Below are 20,118 nucleotides of genomic sequence, written 5' to 3' on the forward strand. Positions count from 1 at the left end.
TGCGGTCAATTTCAAAGGTGATATGGCAACAGAGTACTATGAGAGTACACCGTCATACAGACCGCGAATTCAGGGCCATTCGTTTTCATTCAAATGGAATCTGTCAGGTTTAGCAATTCTTTTTTTTGAGTTCCGCCCCCTTTTCGGCACGTGCTGGCTTGAGCCGTCAACGAGGCTCCAGGTTGGTTGGAGGTTAAGCTCCTTCCCCAGTTACTCGTTGCACTATAAAAGGAGGCGAGTTTGGCGTTTGGATCAACTGTATCCAGCATTGTCGGGTGGTTTGCTTTACAATGACTTTCAAAATCTAAGCATTTTATCCTGCTCGTGGCCATTTGTTTCTAATTCTTCTCAAGCCCGGGAGCCTTGTCCCAAGTATAACTGCTGCTGTCGGGGGATGCAGCTTTAGCAAGAGCGGATTCGATTGAAGCAATTCTCATTCGGTTGTTGGATGAGATCGTGTAGACTTCCGCAACGAGAGCTGTTGCATTCCGATATAAAGACTGCCACAGTTCCTGGAAAGCAAAGGGGGTCCGTAACTTTTCACCATAGGTTGTTCCCGATCAGTCCTAGCGAGGCGGCTCTGTGGAGCTATCCAGTCCCTCCCCAGGATCGGAGCAGACTGCAGCAGAATGGAGGAGGTCACCGACACCGACACTTACTACAAGCAAGAATCCCACTCCATCCAGACTCGCCTCCGGAAACACTTCCAAAGGACCAGGCCGTTTCTCGCCTCTAAATTCGCTTCTGACCAGAAGGGCGAAACTAAGAAAGAAACAGCGGGGAAAGTGAATTTGAAAAGCAAGCGGAGGCAGGCTCTGGACCGTGTCTTCTCGTCCTCTCAGCCCAACCTGTGCTGTTCGGGGCCGAGTGACAGCACGGCATCGAGGGGGCAGAAGGAGTCCCGAGCTGGGCTGAAGCTGGCCAGCCCCCTGGCCTCAGGATCCAAACAGGTCACCCCGCAGAGACAGAAAGCTGTTTTTGCCAGCGTTTGGTTCTCAGGGACACACCAAAAGAGCTCGTCCCTGGGCGCATCCGAATGCTTGAAGATGGCAAAGGCTGCCGAGAGGCAGGAGACGTGCAGTCAGGCCGGAGCGGCGGCGGCGGTGAGTAACCACTGCCATGGCTCCAAGTGACAGCTCCGCTTTTGGCGCAGTGTTGATGTAGCCCGGCTGTCCGAGTAGCAGCTTGTTCTGTAATAAGCGTTGGACCGGGTCCAGGGGCGATCCCGCCCGGGCCTTTAAGTCGGAATATGTGAATGGCTGCACCGTGTTTGCTGTTGGAAGTTGTTTACTGTCAGTGGCCAATAACCCGGACTGGGCAGCAGCTGCCTGCCACCGCAGCCCGCATTGAACAGGCAGCAACTTTCTCCACGGACACGCATCCAATCTGAGTGGCACTGGGCTTCCATCCAGAGAGGGAAGACAGGGGGGAAGCTGCAGCCCTCGGGGGATCAGACAGGGGGATCCTGCCGCCCTCGGGGGATCAGACAGGGGGATCCTGCCGTCCTCGGGGGATCAGACAGGGGGATCCTGCCTTAGAGAGATCCCACACTTTTTGTCACTTGTCAAACCGGGTAAAACGGCAGCGCAGCGGGAGAGGCGGGGTTACAAGTCTAAGCGATTTGAAGCAATACAAGTATCATTTACACTGGGAATAATACGGAAATGTATTCCAGGGATCGCTGTCAGGCTGCAGTTAGCAAACTGTTCCAGTTTTGCGATCTGTAGGATTTTGTGATTTCTCATTCAAACCGTGTCTGTACCAGCCTGGCGCTGCTCCGGCCCTGAACTGAGAAGATGCCACTCTCGCACGTACTCCCTGCAGCATCCAGAAAGCATGCGATGTACTGAGGGTGGCAGACTCGAAGCAGGAACAGCGCAGCTATAGGGAGGTTCTGAGGCTCCGCATTTTCGGTTAACTCTACTGGGCAACATCCATCACGAGAAAAGTCGCAGTATAACTCGTGAATGGAATGAAAACAAGCGAGCTTCCCCTTTGTGTATTGTTCATAACAACATAAGAAATAAGATCAGGAGTAGGCCAATCGGCCCCTCGAGCCTGCTCCGCCATTCACTAAGATCATGGCTGATCTGATCCTAACCGCCAATCTACTATCACAGAACCATCTCCTGAATCTAACAGAATTAGACACACGAAATAGGAGCAGGATCAGGCTACACGGCCCCTGGGCCCGCTCCGCTACCCACAGGGCCATGACCGATCCGAACCTAGACTCATGTCCAAATTCCTGCCCGCTCCCCGTAACCCTTAATTCCCTTTACTTCTAGGAAACTGTCTATTTCTGTTTTAAATTTATGTAATGATGTAGCTTCTACAGTTTTTTGGGGCAGCATATTCCATGGACCTACCACCCTCTGAGTGAAGTAGTTCCTCCTCATCTCAGTTTTGAAAGAGCAGCCCCTTATTCTAAGACTATGCCCCCTAGTTCTAGTTTCACCCATCATCGGGAACATCTTCCCTGCATCCACCCGACCCAACCCTTCACAATCTTATATGTTTCAATAAGATCACCTCTCATTCTTCTGAACTCCAATGAGTAGAGTCCCAATCTACTCAACCTCTCCTCATATGTCCATCCCCTCATCCCCGGGATTAACCGAGTGAACCTTCTTTGTACTGACTCGAGAGCAAGTATGTCCTTTCTTAAGTATGGACACCAAAACTGTACGCAGTATTCCAGGTGCGGTCTCACCAATACCTTGTATAACTGAAGCAATACCTCCCTATTTTTATATTCTATCCCCCTAGCAATGAAAGCCAACATTCCATTGGCCTTCTTAATCACTTGCTGCACCTGCATACTAACCTTTTGAGTTTCGTGCACCAGGACCCCCAGATCCCTTTGTACTTCAGTACTTTCCAGTTTCTTGCCATTAAGATAATAACTTGCTCTACGATTTTTCCTGCCAAAGTGCATAACCTCACACTTTCCAGTATTGTATTCCATCTGCCAAATCTCTGCCCACTTACTTAGCCTGTCTATGTCCCCTTGAAGGTTTTTTATGTCCTCCTCACTCACTACTTTCCCCCCCATCTTAGTATCTTCTGCAAACTTTGATATGTTACACTCGGTCCCCTCCTCCAAATCGTTAATATAGATTGTAAAGAGTTGGGGACCCAGCACTGACCCCTGCGGAACACCACTAGTTACTGATTGCCAGTCTGAGAATGAACCATTTATCCCAACTCTCTGCCTTCTGTTAGATAGCCAATCCTCTATCCATGCCAGAATATTACCCCCAATCCCGTGATTTTTTATCTTAAGCAATAATCTTTTGTGTGGCACCTTGTCAAATGCCTTTTGGAAGTCTAAATACACTACGTCCACTGGTTCCCCTTTATCCACCCTATATGTTACTTCCTCAAAGAACTCCAGCAAATTTGTCAAACATGACTTCCCCTTCATAAAACCATGCTGACTTTGTCCTATTAAATTATGATTATCCAAATGTCCTGTTACTGTCTCCTTAATAATGGACTCCAAAATTTTACCTACCACAGATGTTAGGCTAACCGGTCTATAGTTTCCAGCCTTCTGTCTACTGCCCTTTTTAAATAAGGGCGTTACATTAGCAGTTTTCCAGTCTGCCGGGACCATTGCCGAGTCCAGGGAGTTTTGGAAAATTATTACCAATGCATCCACAATCCCTACCGCCACTTCCCTCAAGACCCTAGGATGTAAGCCATCAGGTCCTGGTGATTTATCCGCCTTGAGTCCCATTATTTTACCGAGTACCACTTCCTTAGTGATTTTGATCGTGTTTAGCTCCTCCCCCCCTTTAGCCCCCTGTTTGTCCAGTGTTGGGATACTCTTAGTGTCTTCTACTGTAAAGACTGATGTAAAATATTCATTCAGTGTTTTTGCCATCTCCATATTTCCCACCATTAATTTCCCGGTCTCATCCTCTAAGGGACCAACATTTACTTTAGCCACCCTTTTTCTTTTTATATAACTATAAAAACTCTTACTATCTGTTTTTATATTTTTTGCTAATTTACTTTCATAATCTATCTTCCCTTTCTTAATCAATCTTTTTGTTATTTTTTGCTGTCTTTTATAGTTTTCCCAATCCTCTATCCTCCCACTAGATTTGGCTAACTTATATGCCCTTGTTTTTAGTCGAATACTATCCTTAATTTCTTTACTTAGCCACGGATGGCTGTCTTTTCTTTTACACCCTTTTCTTCTCAGTGGAATATATACTTTTTGGAAGTTGTAAAATAACTCCTTAAATGTACACCACTGATCATGTATCGTCTTACCCTTTAATCTATTTTCCCAGTCCACTCTACTCAATTCCACTCTCATACCTTCATAGTCTCCTTTGTTCAAGCTTAGCACGCTTGTTTGAGATCCAACCTTCTCACCCTCTAATTGAATATGGAATTCAACCATGTTATGGTCACTCATTCCAAGGGGATCCTTTACTAGGACATTTTTAATTAATCCTGTCTCGTTACACAGGACCAGATCTAAGGTTGCCTGCCCCCTGGTCGGTTCAGTTACATACTGCTCAAGAAACCCATCCCTAATACACTCAATGAACTCATCCTCAAGGCAGCCCTGCCCAATTTGATTTGTCCAATTAATATGATAGTTAAAATCCCCCATAATTATAGATGTTCCCTTATTACAAGCCTCAACTATTTCCTGATTGATACTCCGTCCAACAGAGTTGCCACAGTTCGGAGGCCTATAGACTACGCCCACTAGTGTTTTTTTTCTCCTTATTATTCCTTACCTCCACCCAAACTGTTTCATTGTCCTGATCTTTTGACCCAATATCATTTCTCTGTATTACAGTGATTCCTTCCTTTATTAACATAGCCACCCCACCTCCCCTTCCTTCCTGCCTATCCTTCCTGATCGTTAAATAACCTGGTATGTTTAATTCCCAGGCATTGTCACCCTGCAGCCATGTTTCTGTAATGGCCACAAGATCATACCCATATGTAGTTATTTGTGCCATTAACTCATCTATTTTGTTACGAATGCTACGTGCATTCAGATAGAGAACTTTCAAAGATGTTTTGTGACACTTAGTTCCTGCTTTTGCCCTTGATATTACTTTACCTTTTACTCCATACCTTCTGCCGCTTCCTGACATGCTCTGGTTTTTAATTTCCCCACTGCTACCTAAGTCTATGACCTTCTCTGTTGTCATTTGTATTATTTGCTCTCTAGGAACCTCCCCCCCACTAGTTAGTTTAAAGCCCTCTCTACAGCCCTAGTTATATGATCCGCCAGGACTCTAGTCCCAGCACTGGCCAAGTGAAGCCCGTCCCAACGGAACAGCTCCCTCCTGCCCCAGTACTGGTGCCAGTGTCCCAGGAAGCAAAACCCATTTCTCCCACACCAGTCTTTGAGCCACGCATTTAAATCTCTGATTTACATCAGAACATAGCAATTGGTAAATGAGAAAAGGATTAATGTCCATCCAGTTCGCCTTTTGATAGTCGCATGATACAACAATAATGGAGTTCTTGACCAATCATGGCAATCAATCTCTTTCAATTCATCCACAACAGACCCAGACACAAGCCGAGGAAAACCCCAGCGCTGGAGAGCTTTGGGAACCATAGGTGGAAAATCAGCTGTTTCTCCCAAGCATGCTACACTCACCACGTCATGTCTGAAATTACTTTCTGAAAGATTACTATCTAATTTGCATTTGAAATCAACACAATCTGGTCCACCATTTCCCAAGGGATACTGTTCCATAGATTTACCACACGCTCACTGAAATAATGGCCCCAGTATTCACTGGGCAGGGTTTCAGAGCAAGCGTGAGGAGTTATGATCGGGAAGCACGGAAGCGCGTGTTTCTGCGAACACCGTGGAGTTTTAACTCCAGGGCGGTGTGTTTTTTTAAATAGATTCCCCACCGTAAGCCAACCTGTTGACAGGCCTGGCTGCCTGTTCGGCGGGGATGTTCTACAGAAAAGGCTGCAGCCCAGGATCAGGCAGGTTTCATGGTTGTTGGGAGTAGAGATCGCGGGGAGGGGGTGGGTAGAGCATGGTTGGGGGTGTTAGGGGTGGTCGCAGGGGGTTAGAAGATCGCAGGGGGTTTGGGGAGGATCGCGGAGGCTCAGGGGAGATCAGAGAGGGGTCGGAGATGGGGGATTTAGGGAGTTGGAGGGAGAGTAAGTGATTGGGGGTCAGTAATGGAGGGGCCAGTAATCAATGGGGGTTGGGGGGAGGGGTCGGTGATGGGGGCATGTTGGAGGGAGATTGTGGAAGTGGGACAGGATACGAACATACGAATTAGGAGCAGGAGTAGGCCACTCGGCCCCTCGAGCCTGCTCCGCCATTCAATAAGATCATGGCTGATCCGATTACTCCACATTCCCGCCTACCCCCGATAACTTTTCACCCCCTTGCTCACCAAGAATCTATCTACGTCTGCCTTAAAAATATTCAAAGACTCTGCTTCCATGCCCACTGAGGAAGAGAGTTCCAAAGACTCACGACCCTCTGAGAAAAAAATTCTCCTCATCTCTGTCCTAAATGGGTGATCCCTTATTTTTAAGCAGTGACCCCTAGTTCTAGATTCTCCCACAAGAGGAAACATCCTCTCCACATCCACCCTGTCCAGACGACTCAGGATCTTATATGTTTCAATCAAGTCACCTCTTATTCTTCTAAACTCCAGTGGATACAAGCCTAGCCTGTCCAACCTTTCCTCGTAAGACAACCCGCCCATTCCAGGTATTAGTCTAGTAAACCTTCTCTGAACTGCTTCCAACGCATTTACATCCTTCCTTAAATAAGGAGACCAATACTGTACACAGTATTCCAGATGTGGTCTCACCAATGCCCTGTATAATTGAAGCATAACCTCCTTTTGTATTCAATTCCCCTCGCAATAAACAATAACATTCCATTAGCTTTCCTAATTACTTACTGTACCTGCATACTAACCTTTTGTGATTCATGCACTAGGACACCCAGATCCCTCTGCATCTCAGAGCTCTGCAATCTCTCCCCATTTAGATAATATGCTTTTTTATTCTTCCTGCCAAAATGGACAACTTCACATTTTCCCACATTATACTCCATTTGCCAGATCTTTGCCCACTCACTTAACTTATCTATATCCCTTTGTAGCCTCCTTATGTCCTCTTCAAAATTTACTTTCCTACCTATCTTTGTGTCATCAGCAAATTTAGCAACCATACCTTCAGTCCCTTCATCCAAGTCATTTATATAAATTGTAAAAAGTTGAGGCCCCAGTACTGATCCCTGTGGCACACCACTCGTTACATCTTGCCAATCAGAAAATGACCCATTTATGCCTACTCTCTGTTTCCTGTTAGCTAGCCAATCTTCTATCCATGCCAATATGTTACCCCCTACACCATGAGCTTTTATTTTCCGCAATAACCTTTGATGTGGCACCTTATCAAATGCCTTCTGGAAATCTAAGTACAGTACATCCACAGCACATGTTACTTCCTCAAAGAATTCCAATAAATTGGTTAAACATGATCTCCCTTGCACAAAACCATGTTGACTCCACCTGATTACTTTGAACTTTTCTAAGTACCCTGCTATAACGTCTTTAATAATAGCTTCTAACATCTTCCCTATGACAGATGTTAAGCTAACTGGCCTGTAGTTTCCTGCTTTCTGTCCCCCTCCCTTTTTGAATAAAGGAGTTACATTCGCTATTTTCCAATCTAATGGAACCTTCCCCGAATCTAGGGAATTTTGGAAAATTAAAACCAATGCATCAACTATCTCACTAGCCACTTTTAAGACCCTAGGATGAAGTCCATCAGGACCTAGGGACTTGTCAACCCGCAGCTCCAACAATTTGCTCAGTACCACTTCCCTGGTGATTATAATTTTCTTGAGTTCCTCCCTCCCTTCCATTTCCTGATTTACAGCTATTTCTGGGATGTTACTTGTATCCTCTATAGTGAAGACCGATGCAAATTACCTGTTCCATTCAACTGCCATCTCTTTATTTTCCATTATTAATTCCCCAGACTCACTTTTTATAGGACCAACGCTCACTTTGCTAACGCTTTTCTTTTTAAAATATCTATAGAAACTCTTACTATCTGTTTTTATATTTCTAGCTAGCTTTCTCTCGTACTCTAATTTTTCTCTCCTTATTAATCTTTTAGTCATTCTTTGCTGTTTTTTATATTCTGTCCAATCTTCTGACCTGTCACACATCTTTGCGCAATTATATGCTTTTTCTTTAAGTTTAATACTATCTTTAACATTTTTTAGTTAACCACGGATGGTGGGTCCTCCCCTTGGAATTTCTTTTCTTGCTGGAATGTATATATTCTGTGTATTTTGAAATATCCCCTTAAATGTCTGCCACTGCAACTCTATTGACCTATCCCTTAACCTAATTTGCCAGTTCACTTTAGCTAGCTCTGCCTTCATGCCCTCATAATTGCCCTTATTTAAGTTTAAAATACTAGTCTTGGACCCACTCTTTTTCTCAAACTGAATGTAAAATTCAATCATATTCTGATCGCTGCTACTTAGGGGCGCCTTCACTATGAGGTCATTAATTAATCCTATCTCGTTGCACAATACCAGGTCTAGTATAGCCTGCTCTCTGGTTGGCTCCAGAACGTGCTGTTGTAGAAACTATCCCAAAAACATTCCATAAACTCCTCATCTATGCTACCTTTGCCCATCTGATTTTTCCAGTCTATATGCAGATTAAAATCCCCCATGATTATTTCCGTACCCTTCTGACAAGCTCCCATTATTTCTTCCTTTATACTCCATCCTGCCATGTGGTTACTGTTAGGGGGCCTGTACACCACTCCCACAAGTGACTTCTTGCCTTTATTATTTCTCATCTCTACCCAAACCGCTTCTACATCCTGGTTTTTGAACTTAGGTCATCCCTCTCTATTATGCTAATACCATCATTAATTAACAGAGCCACCCCATCACCTTTTCCCACCTTCCTGTCCTTCCTAAATGTCATGTACCCTTCAGTATTCAGGTCCCAATCTATGTCATCCTGCAGCCATGTTTCTGTTATGGCTATCAGATCATATTTATTTATTCCTATTTACGCTATCTGTTCATCTGTTTTGTTTCAAATGCTATGTGCATTCAGATGCAGAGCCTTTAGTTTTGTCCTTTTATTATTTTTGTAACCTCTAGCTTTATCTGTTGATTTTCTCTTAGATTTGTACTCTCTATCCCTTCCTGTCACGGTCTGTTTATTATTTCCCATATTAATACCTTTCTCTATTGCCTTGTCTCTAATCTTTGAATTACCACCTCTTCCCAAATTTGATTCCATACCCCCATTATTTAGTTTAAAGCCCTCTCTACCACCCTAGTTATACGACTCGCCAGAACACTGGTCCCAGCATGGTTCAGGTGAAGACCGTCCCAACGATACAGATCCCACTTTCCCCAGTACTGGTGCCAGTGCCCCAGGAATTGAAACCCATTTCCCCCACACCAGTCTTTGAGCCACGCATTCATCTCTCTAATTTTATTTACCCTATGCCAATTTGCTTGTGGCTCAGGTAATAATGCAGACATGTTTACAAGTACGCTTGTTAGGCCTGGAGGAAACACTCCTGCTCCTCCTGGCCCACAAGCAGTGTTGTAAAGGCTTATGGATCCAGCCCTTCTCGCCTCGTTTTACTGGCCGGGTTTGCTCGGAAAACCGGTCAACATGGGTTTAAAAAGTAGAAACACTGTAAACATAGATGTAGCCTCCTTAAAAGGTTTGAATGAGTGACCCGCCTTCTGAGAGTGGGTTGGCCGCCGCCCCTCATCCCGCCACTGTTAAAACCGGAAGTGGGCCGGTTTGAGGTGGGAAGGGTTCCTGTTTCAGATTTTTAACATTTTAAACTCCCACCTGGCACAAACCCACGCAATTTTCGGGTTAAATTTGCCCCCAGTGTTTCCACAGATTCGTTGTAAATTTATCCCCCTTCAAGTGTGGGCTGTATCCTCTGGTCCTAATGTTCTGGTCAAGGTGAAGCAGCTTGGCATGGTCTACATTATCTCATCTCTTTAGACTTGTAAAACCAGCAATCACTTCTCAGCCTTCTCTTTTCCAATGTGAATGTAGCCAATTAATGTAATCACTCATCATAATCCAATCCCTCCATGCTCTCTTCTGTATACATTCAATAGCTGCAATATTCTTTCTGTACTGCGGTGACCAGAACTGTATACCGTATTCTAAATGTGGTCAGACCAATGATTTATAAAGTGGCAGGATCACCTCACCATTTTTCTTAATATTGATCTTGTAATACATCCTGATTTACTTTACTCATTGCCACTGAGCATTGTTGCAATAGTTTCAATTTCTTGTCAACCAGGACCCCAGAGCTCTTTCATTTTTCATACACATTATTTTCTTTCCTAATTCTTATGTTATTATGTTTCTACCATCAGTAAACTATTGCCTCAGGCTTTAGTGTTATTACACATTCTCAGTGACTTCTCACTGATGTATGGAGCAACAGATTCCATAGCACTGTTTGCTTTTCTGACAGCACCCTGCGAGTACATAAAAATGGTGCTATCTCTTTCATTTTATTTTTATTTGATATAAATAACCTTCAATAGCAAATTATAAGTAAGAACAGCCTGAAGCATTTTGCCCTTCAATAATCATTTCCTCCTTTTAAAAAAGCACCTGCTTTTTACTCTTTGGGCTTGATTTTGTCAATGGGGAGCTTTTGGAGGCAGGACTCCCACTTTTTGGGTTTTAGTCCCGCCTCCATCGACTTGTGGCCAACCGACGCTATTTTCCCTTGATTGACCTTGTTAAGCCCGCCCAGCGGTCTCAGCAGGCCAATTAAGGGACACCTGGTTACTGGTGACATCAGCGATTGACATTTCATCTCTCAAGAGCTTTTGACAGATGAAAAATCAGCATTTGACAGCTCTGTGAAGCTGTCAAACACTGACAATCTGTCTTCTAACTTGAGTCCTTCTATTCAGACTCAGTTAGAGAGCTCTCCAGACCAGAAAGCAGAAGCTGCAGCTTTTGACAGTTCAGCGGCCATTCTGCTTTCTGTGCCGGTGAGCTGAGGGACTCCTGAGAACTGAAGGAAGGAAGCCTGCAGGAGAAAGTAAAGGTAAGTAAAACACTTTGCACTTACCTCACACACTTACCTCTGCACACATGCACCCATTACTCACCTGCACAACGGCCATCTCGACCCCTCCAACCCCTGCAGACCGACGGCCCGCCTCGCTAACTTGGCGTGGTTCAGAGCTGTCGGGAAGCCCACACTTCAGGGCTAAAAATAGGGATTAGACAAAAAACTGCCTGTTCACTCCCTGTAATTAAAGCTCATGATTTACAAATGGATATGCTTAAAAGCCACAGTGGAAATTTCAGTGCTCCAGGATTAAAAGGCTGCATTTATGCTCTGTTACTGGTCTGAAATGTGCAGCACTGCATCTATACTGCAGGTTGCAAAACTGCACATATACTGCTAAGCAAGCTCAGCACACATGTGCTTGAGGTTAATGGCACTCACCGCTATTTATATGCAAATTGGACAGCAATTTCTGGCAAACGCAGATGTGTAGTTAAATGCAAAAATCCGGAAGTTGCTGTTCGAGATGCGTCGCTCCTCTGTAAGCTGCATGAAACCGGCATCTCGCCATCTGGCTCTCCATTCAAATGCATTCAATGGCGTGAAGTTCCTGTAAGGATGTCGTAGATACGGACTAAACTCACCACAAAGGTTAGGGCTTGTCCATTTCAGTTTAAGTACCCTTTTTAATGGTGTGATAACAACTACAACAACTTATATTTATATAGCGTCTTTAACGTGGTAAAACATCCCAAGGCGCTGCACAGGAATATTTTAAGACCAAAAAATTTGACACCAATCCACATAAGGAGAAATTAGGGCCGGTGACCAAAAGCTTGGTCAAAGAGGTAGGTATTAAGGAGCGTCTTAAAGGAGGAAAGAGGTAGCGAGGCGGACAGGTTTAGGCAAGGAATTCCAGAGCTTAGGGCCTAGGCAACAGAAGGCACGGCCACCAAAGGTTGAGCGATTTATAATCGGGGATGCTCAAGAGGGCAGAATTAGAGGAGCGCAGATATGTCTGGGGGTTGTGGGGCTGAAGGATCTTACAGAGATAGGGAGGGGTGAGGCCATGGAGGAATTTGAAAACAAGGATGAGAATTTTGAAATTGAGGCGCTGCTTAACCAGGAGCCAATGTCAGCGAGCACAGGGGTGATGGGCGAACAGGACTTGTTGCGAGTTAGGACACAGGCAGTTTACGTAGGGTGGAATGTGGGAGGCCAGCCAGGAGTGCATTGGAATAGTCAAGTCTAGAGGTAACAAAGGCATGGATGAGGGTTTCAGCAGCGGATGAGCTGAGGCAAGGGTGGAGATGGGCGATGTTACGGAGGTGGAAGTAGGCGGCCTTTGTTATGCTGTGGATATGTGGTCGAAAGCTCATTTCAGGGTCAAATATGACACCAAGGTTGCGAACAGTGTGCCTCAGACAGGTGCTAGGGAGAGGGATGGAGTCCGTGGCTAGCGAACAGAGTTTGTGGCGGGGACCGAAAACAATGTCTTCTGTCATCCCAATATTTAATTGGAGAAAATTTTTGCTCATCAAGAACTGTATGTCGGACAAGCAGTCTGACAATTTAGACACCGTGGAGTGGTCGAGAGAAGAGGTAGTGAGGTAGAGCTGGGTGTTGTTAGCATACATGTGGAAACTGACGCTGTGTTTTCAGATGATGTCACCGAGAGGCAACATGTAGATGAGAAATAGGATGGGGCCAAGGATAGATCCTTGGGGGACACCAGAGGTAACGATGGAGTGGGAAGAGAAGCCATTGCAGGTGATTCTCTGGTTACGATTAGATAGATAAGAATGGAACCAGGCGAGTGGCGTCCCACCCGCCTGGAAGATGGTGGAGAGGCGTTGAAGAAGGATGGAGTGGTCAACCATGTCAAAGGCTGCAGACAAGTCAAGAAGGACGAGGAGGGATAGTTTACCTTTGTCACAGTCACAGAGGATGTCATTTGTGACTTTGATGAGAGCCGTTTCGGCACTGTGGCAAGGGCGTAAACCTGATTGGAGGGATTCAAACATGGAATTGTGGGAAAGATGGGCATGGATTTGGGAGGCGACAACATGTTCAAAGACTTTGGAGAAGAAAGGGTGGTTGGAGATGGGGCGGTAGTTGCTAAACGACCTCTCAGACATTGAAAATTAACTTTTACAAGAGGGGCGTCTCATTCCTTCAGCTTTTAATTGTTGTTGGAGATTTAAAAACCTAATTAAATTAATTTTAAAAACTTTTTCTTTCTGTCTTTTTTTTCTCGCTCTGTTAATCCAATCTTTCTTTCCCTCTCTATATTGCTTTCTGTACCTGATTTGACATTTAATTCATTATTTTAACTTGCAATTCCTGGTTCAGACGCTGCACTGTTCATTAACAATTCTTCAATCTGATTGGTTAAGGAGATAGACAGTTGCCTGCCCTGTTCACACAGATCCCAGATCCCCTGTAGAGGGTGCTGCACTGTTTCACTCTCCCATTTGCAGCAACTTGCTTGCTCAGGGAAATTAAACAGGCAAGGGCAAGTCTAACTAACGACAAGCGCCTATGAGGTTGCCGAACCAAACTATACTGTTACCATGGCGATGGGTCCTTCTTGCAAGCACAGTATCTTTAGTTTGAATACACTACATGTTTTATTATGTAGAAATTCTTGTTTTAAGCATTAGTAGCAATTAATTCTATTACTCTCTCATAGTTTATTATTAATAAAATGTAACTAATAAAAAATAAAGTTGGTTGAAGTGTTTAGATTAGGGGAATCTGTGACAATTCTATGAGGCATGGCCTCACTTGCCTCACCCGATGAGCTGCCACTATTGCACTGGAATTATACTCCAACTTGTATCAAGTCATAGTAGTTTGAGACAGCTTCCCTGAGAGGATCTCACATCATTGCACTTGGAAATGAGATTCGGTCTGACTAATTGTGTTGTCACTTTTGTCCTGTTGTGAGTTGGTAACCACTTCACAGCAATGCAAAAGTGACAATATATAGGTTTTGGACAGTTGCTGGCTGAATTTCATTATTACCTCGGAGTTTTTTTAAATTTGTTCCTGGGATGTGGGCGTCACTGGCAAGGCCAGCATTTATTGCCCATTCCTAATTGCCCTTGAGAAGGTGGTGGTGAGCCACCTCTTGAACCACTGCAGTCTGTGTGGTGAAGGTACTCCCACAGTGCTGTTAGGGAGGGAGTTCCAGGATTTTGACCCAGTGACGATGAAGGATCGGTGATATATTTCCAAGTCAGAATGGTATGTAACTTGGAGGGGAACTTGCAGGTAATGGTCTTCCCATGCGCCTGCTTCCCTTGTCCTTCTAAGTGGTAGAGGTCACGGGTTTCGGAGGTGCTGCCGACGAAGCCTTGGCGAGTTGCTGCAGTGCATCTTGTAGATGGTACACACTGCAGCCACGGTATGCTGAAGGTGGAGGGAGTGAATGTTTAAGGTGGTGGATGGGGTGCCAATCAAACGAGCTGCTATGTCCTGGATGGTGTCAAACTTCTTGAGTGTTGTTGGAGCTGCACTCATCCAGGCAAAGGGAGAGTATTCCATCATACTCCTGACTTGTGCCTTGTCGATGGTGGAAAGGCTTTGGGGAGTCAGGAGGTGAACACTCACCACAGAATATGCAGCCTCTGAACTGCTCTTGTTGCCACAGTATTTATGTGGCTGGTCCAGTTACGTTTCTGGTCAATGGTGACCCCCCAGGATGTTAATGGTGGGGGATTTGGCTATGGTAATGCCATTGAATTTCAAGGGGTGGTGGTTAGACGCTCTCTTGTTGGAGATAGTCATTGTCTAGCACTTGTGTGGCGCGAATGTTACTTGCCACTTATCAACCCAAGTCTGACTGTTGTCCACGTTTTGCTGCATGCAGGCATGGACTGCTTCATTATCTGGGGAGTTGCAAATGGAACTTAACATTGTGCAATCATGAGCGAACATCTCCACTTCTGACCTTTTGATAGAGGGAAGGTCATTGATGAAGCAGCTGAGGATGGTTGGGCCTCGGACACTGCCCTGAGGAACTCCTGCATTGATATAATGGGGCTTAGATGATTGATCTCCAACAACCACAACCATCTTCCTTTGTGCTAGGTGTGACTCCAGCCAGTGGAGAGTTTCCCCCCCGATTCCCATTGACTTCAATTTTACTAGGGCTCCTTGATGCCACACTCGGTCAAATGCTGCCTTGATTCCAACGGCAGTCACTCTCACCTCACCTCTGGAATTCAGCTCTTTTGTCTATGTTTGGATCAAGGCTGTGATGAGGTCGGGAGCCAAGTGGTCTTGGCGGAACCCAAACTGAGCATTGATGAGCAGGTTATTGGTGAGTAAGTGCCGCTTGATAGCACTGTTGATGACACCTTCCATCACTTTGCTGATAATTGAGAGTAGACTGATGGGGTGGTAATTGGCCAGATTGGATTTGTCCTGCTTTTTGTGGACAGGACATACCTGGGCAGTTTTCCACATTGTCGGGTAGATGCCAGTGTTGTAGCTGCACTGGAACAGCTTGGCTAGAGGCGCCGTGAGTTCTGGAGCGCAAGTCATAGAGTCATAACGGCACAGAAGGAGGCCATTGGCCCATCGAGTCCGTGCCGGCTCTCTGTAGAGCCAGTCAGTCCCATTCCCCCATTCTATCCCCATAGCCCTGCAAGTTTATTTCCCTCAAGTGCCTATCCAGTCTCCCCTTGAAAACATTGAGTGTCTCTGCTGCCACCACTTCCGTCAGCAGCAAGTTCCAGGTCTTCACCACTCGCTGCGTAAAAAAGTTTTCTTCACATCCCCCCTGTATCTCTTGCCCAAAACCTTAAAGCTATGTTCCCTAGTCCTTGTACCATCAACTAGTGGGAACAGCCTTTCCCCGTCTAGCCTATCCAAACCCGTCATAATCTTGTACAACTCTATCAAATTACCCCTCAACCTCCTTTACTCTAATGAAAACAAATCCAGCTTCTCTAACCAAGTCTTTAGCACGATAACCGAGATGTTGTCAGGGCCCACAGCCTTTGCTGTATCCAGTGCGCTCAGCCATTTCTTGATATCATGTGGAGTGAATTGAATTGTCAGCAGATGCTCTTATTCACTGTACTGTCAAAAATTGTATATTTATATGCAGATATCTGACTGCTGTAATCCAGAAACAAAACACCTGTTTTATTTATGGCTCAACTGAATGTTGTTCGGGCAATGTATATATTTGCAGTTTTTATTTACAGATATAATAGACAACAAAATATACGATGCAGCCATATTCAAATATAATACTGCAACAGCCAGAAAATTGTTGGTACATGTCCAGAAATCCACCCAGATTCCTCAAACATTCCTCCGTTTGTAGTATTTCTAAGAATAGGTCAAATTTGTAAACATTTTCATAGTTTGTTTTGGTGCAGAAATACCATTGCAGTTCCCCAAGAGCTAAACAGCCTGACATAGTGTGATGATAATAGTAATAACTAACTATATAATACTGTAAATAAAGGAACAAATTAGGTGCAGGCTGATTGTAGTTTTGCTCTACTGACACCTTTTGTTTTTCACCATTATTTTGGAGAATAAGGGGTGAATTTTAACGTGGGTTTGTGTGCAGGTGGGGGTCAAAACTGGAGAAATTGACAGTGCATCGGTAAGCCGGCTCCAACCCGCTGACTTCTGGGTTTCACTCCAGCACGTTATTCTGCATGTGAGTATACTCCTTGGGAGAGGCGGTTTGCCAATTAACATATATTAATTGCTCAATTAGAGCGATATTTACACGGATATTTGAGTTTAATGTCAGGTCCATGGGTTTCCTGGGCTTCCTGAAACTTGGCAGTGAAACCAGGCGACTACACAGCGGCAATTGAATGGGCCGAATCCATCTGAGAGAAAGATGGCAACAAATACTCAGTACTCACAGCTGCTTTCTTACCTGCTAGTGGGAAAGGGTTTGTTCACAGTACTTTTGCTCAGAGTTGAATTTCTACACTTTGGTGGTATCTTTAACTCTTTGGAGGTTTGTTCTATCACATCAGGATAGATGCCACTTATGCTGCCTTAGATTGGTCCTCAGATGAGGAGCAACATGACCAGTTGCAGCAGCACCAGCAGCCTGCTGGTCGCAGACCTGTAGCTGCACACCACAGAGGGCAGTACCAGAGAGGGGACCAGCAGAAAGGTGCAGCTCGCTGGAGGCACTCCCTGCGACACAGGGTGTTCAGGCAGAGGCTGAGTTTCCTCGACATGTCTGAACTGCAGTGTGTCAGGAGACTCAGGTTGTCGCGTCACATGGTGGCAGACATCTGCAGCCTCCTAGAAGAAGACCTGCTCCCTGCTGGACCTGGTGGCCACGTGTTACCAGTGCCTGTCAAATTCACCATTGGCCTCAACTTTTTTGCCTCCAAATCCTTCCTGGGCTCTGCTGCAGACATACCCAAGATCTCCCAAATGGCAGCCCACAAACGCATAAGACAGGTGACTGATGGCTTGTTTGGCAGGGCCAGCAATGATGTGAACTTTGCCTGTGATAATGCCAGTCGGACTGAGAGGGCGCTCGGGTTTGCGTCTCTGGCTGGCTTCCCACAAGTGCAGGGCATCAGCGACTGCACACGTGGCAATCCAGGCACCCCTAGATCAACCAGGAGCATTTGTCAACTGCAAGGGCTTCCACTCCATTAATGTGCAGCTGGTGTGCATCCAAAAAAGATCTTAATACAGGTATGCGCAAGAGTTCCAGGCAGCTACCATGATGTTTTCATTCTGCAGCAGTCCAAACGCCATGATGTCTTCGGACCTCTTTTTAAAATTCATTCACAGGATGTTGGCATCGCAAGGAAGGCCAGCATTTATGGACCATCCCTAACTGCTCTTGAGAAGGTGGTGGTGAGTCACCTTCTTGAACCGCTGCAGTCCGTGTGGTGAAGGTACTCCCATAGTGCTGTTAGGGAGGGAGTTCCAGGATTATGACCCAGTGACGATGAAGGAATGGTGATACATTTCTAAGACAGGATGACTTGGAGGGAAACTTGGAGGTGGTGGTGTTCCCATGTGCCTGCTGCCCTTGTCCTAGGTGGTAGATGTCGTGGGTTTGGGAGGTGCTGCCGAAGAAGCCTTGGCGAGTTGCTGCAGTGCATCTTGTAGATGGTACACACTGCAGCCACGGTGCGCCGGTGGTGGAGGGAGTGAATGTTTAAAGTGGTGGATGGGGTGCCAATCAAGCGGGCTGCTTTGTCCTGGATGGTGTCGAGCTTCTTGAGTTTTGTTGGAGCTGCACTCATCCAGGTAAGTGGAGAGAATTCCATCACACTCCTGACTTGTGCCTTGTAGGCTTTGGGGAGTCAGGAGGTGAGACACTCGCCACAGAATACCTAGCCGCTGACCTGCTCTTGTTGCCATGTATATGTGGCTGGTCCAGTTAAGTTTCTGGCCAATTGTAATTCCCCAGGTTGTTGATGGTGGGGGTTTGATGATGAAAATGTCATGGGGATGTGGTTAGAGTCTCACTTGCTTGAGATGGTCAGTGCTTGGCACTTGTGTGGCATGAATGTAACTTGCCACTTATCCGCCCAAGCCTGAATGTCGTCCAGGTTATGCTACATGCTGACACGGATTGCTTTATTATCTGAGGAATTGCGAATGGGGAACTGACGACTGTGCAATCATCAGTGAACTTCCCCACCTCTGACCTTATGATGGAGGGAAGGTCATTGATGAAGCAGCTGAAGATGGTTGGGCCTAGGACACTGCCCTGAGGAACACCTGCTTCGATGCACTGGGACTGAGATGATTGAACTCCAGCAACCAAAACCATCTTCATTTGTGCAAGGTATGACTCCGGCCAGTGGAGAGCTTTCCCCCTGATTCCCATTGACTTAAATTTTACTAGGGCTCCTTGATGCCACATTCGGTCAAATGCTGCCTTGATGTCAAGGGCAGTCACTCTCAGCTCACCTCTGGAATTCAGTTCCTTTGTCCATGTTTGGACCAAGGCTGTAATGAGGTCGGGAGCAGAGTGGTTCTGGCAGAACCCAAACTGGGCATCAGTGAGCAGGTTATTGGTGAGTAAGTGTCGCTTGATAGCACTGTCGACGACACCTTCCATCACTTTGCTGATAATTGAGCGCAGACTGATTAATTATTGCCAATTAATTACTTTGAAGTATAGGGGGGAATTTTAATCTCCAGGAGCGTGTGAGTTTGGGTGCGGATGGGGGGTGTTAAAACCGGCAAAAATGTGAGCACATCGGGAAGCCAGCTCCAGTAAACTGGGTGTTATAAATCTCATCATCAAGAAACTACTTATGAAATAACGCTGGACGGCCAGCTGGTGGCGCCGTCCAAGGAGTATAAATACTCGGGCGTGGGCCTCAGCTTTCCAGGGACATTTTGTAAGACAAGGAGCTAGTAAAATACAACTAGACTTCCATGTTCTGAAACAAGTTGATTAAAGCCTTGCTTTATGCTCAAACCAAGTGCGTAATGAGTTTTATTACGTCACTGATTGATGGGCCTTCAATAACCACAAAACTAGAAGTTATAGACTTAAACAAGTTGGCTTTTAATCACTAAGATCAGAGCTAACACCTCAACACGCCGACTGGTTCACAGGAATGAGTCATACAGATCCTGAGATCTTTATGTAAGAGAAGTCAGGGGCGGAGCCAAGAGCCAAGACCTGGAACCTCCCAGGTTAGTTGGGAAAGAGGAAGTGAAACTATACACAGTGGGGGAGGGTAATATACATGAGTGCAAAATGAATACAGAATCAAGACAAACAGATTTCATTACACTGGGCAAATCTGTTAATGGGTAAAACAACAGAAGATCAGTGGGTGATGTTTATAAAAGAATTTAACGTGATACAGAACCAGTTTATACCCTGAGGGGCAAGAGCTCTATTTGCCAAAAAAAACAACCATGGACAGCATATTACTAAAGGACAGGGGAACAAAAATGCAAAAAATAGCACAGATCCTGGCGAATGGGAAAGATACAAAGAACAGCAAAGGGTCTCAAAACAGATAGTAAGAGCTACAAAAAGGGAGTATGAAAAGA

General features: G+C 45.4%; 1 protein-coding gene across 4 annotated transcripts in view; it reads left to right on the top strand.

Moving 5' to 3' along the window:
• The first annotated feature begins 234 nt into the window (after positions 1 to 234).
• The window catches only part of mctp1a (multiple C2 domains, transmembrane 1a), a 960,306-nt gene continuing 940,422 nt past the window's right edge, over positions 235 to 20,118 (top strand). For 2 of the 4 annotated variants that reach the window (XR_015078481.1, XM_085988645.1), the window contains exon 1: positions 235 to 1,103. Coding sequence is in view for 3 of the 4 variants with exons in the window: in XM_085988645.1 (XP_085844771.1) it covers positions 630 to 1,103 (474 nt within the window). In the remaining variant the exon portion in view is untranslated. The remainder of the gene's footprint in view (positions 1,104 to 20,118) is intronic. The other 2 variants (XM_085988632.1, XM_085988638.1) reach the window with 2 other exon arrangements.

This window comes from Somniosus microcephalus, chromosome 1 (genome assembly GCF_052327205.1).
Source record: "Somniosus microcephalus isolate GS21.2 chromosome 1, FLI_Smic_1.0, whole genome shotgun sequence".
Taxonomy (NCBI): Eukaryota; Metazoa; Chordata; class Chondrichthyes; order Squaliformes; family Somniosidae; genus Somniosus; species Somniosus microcephalus.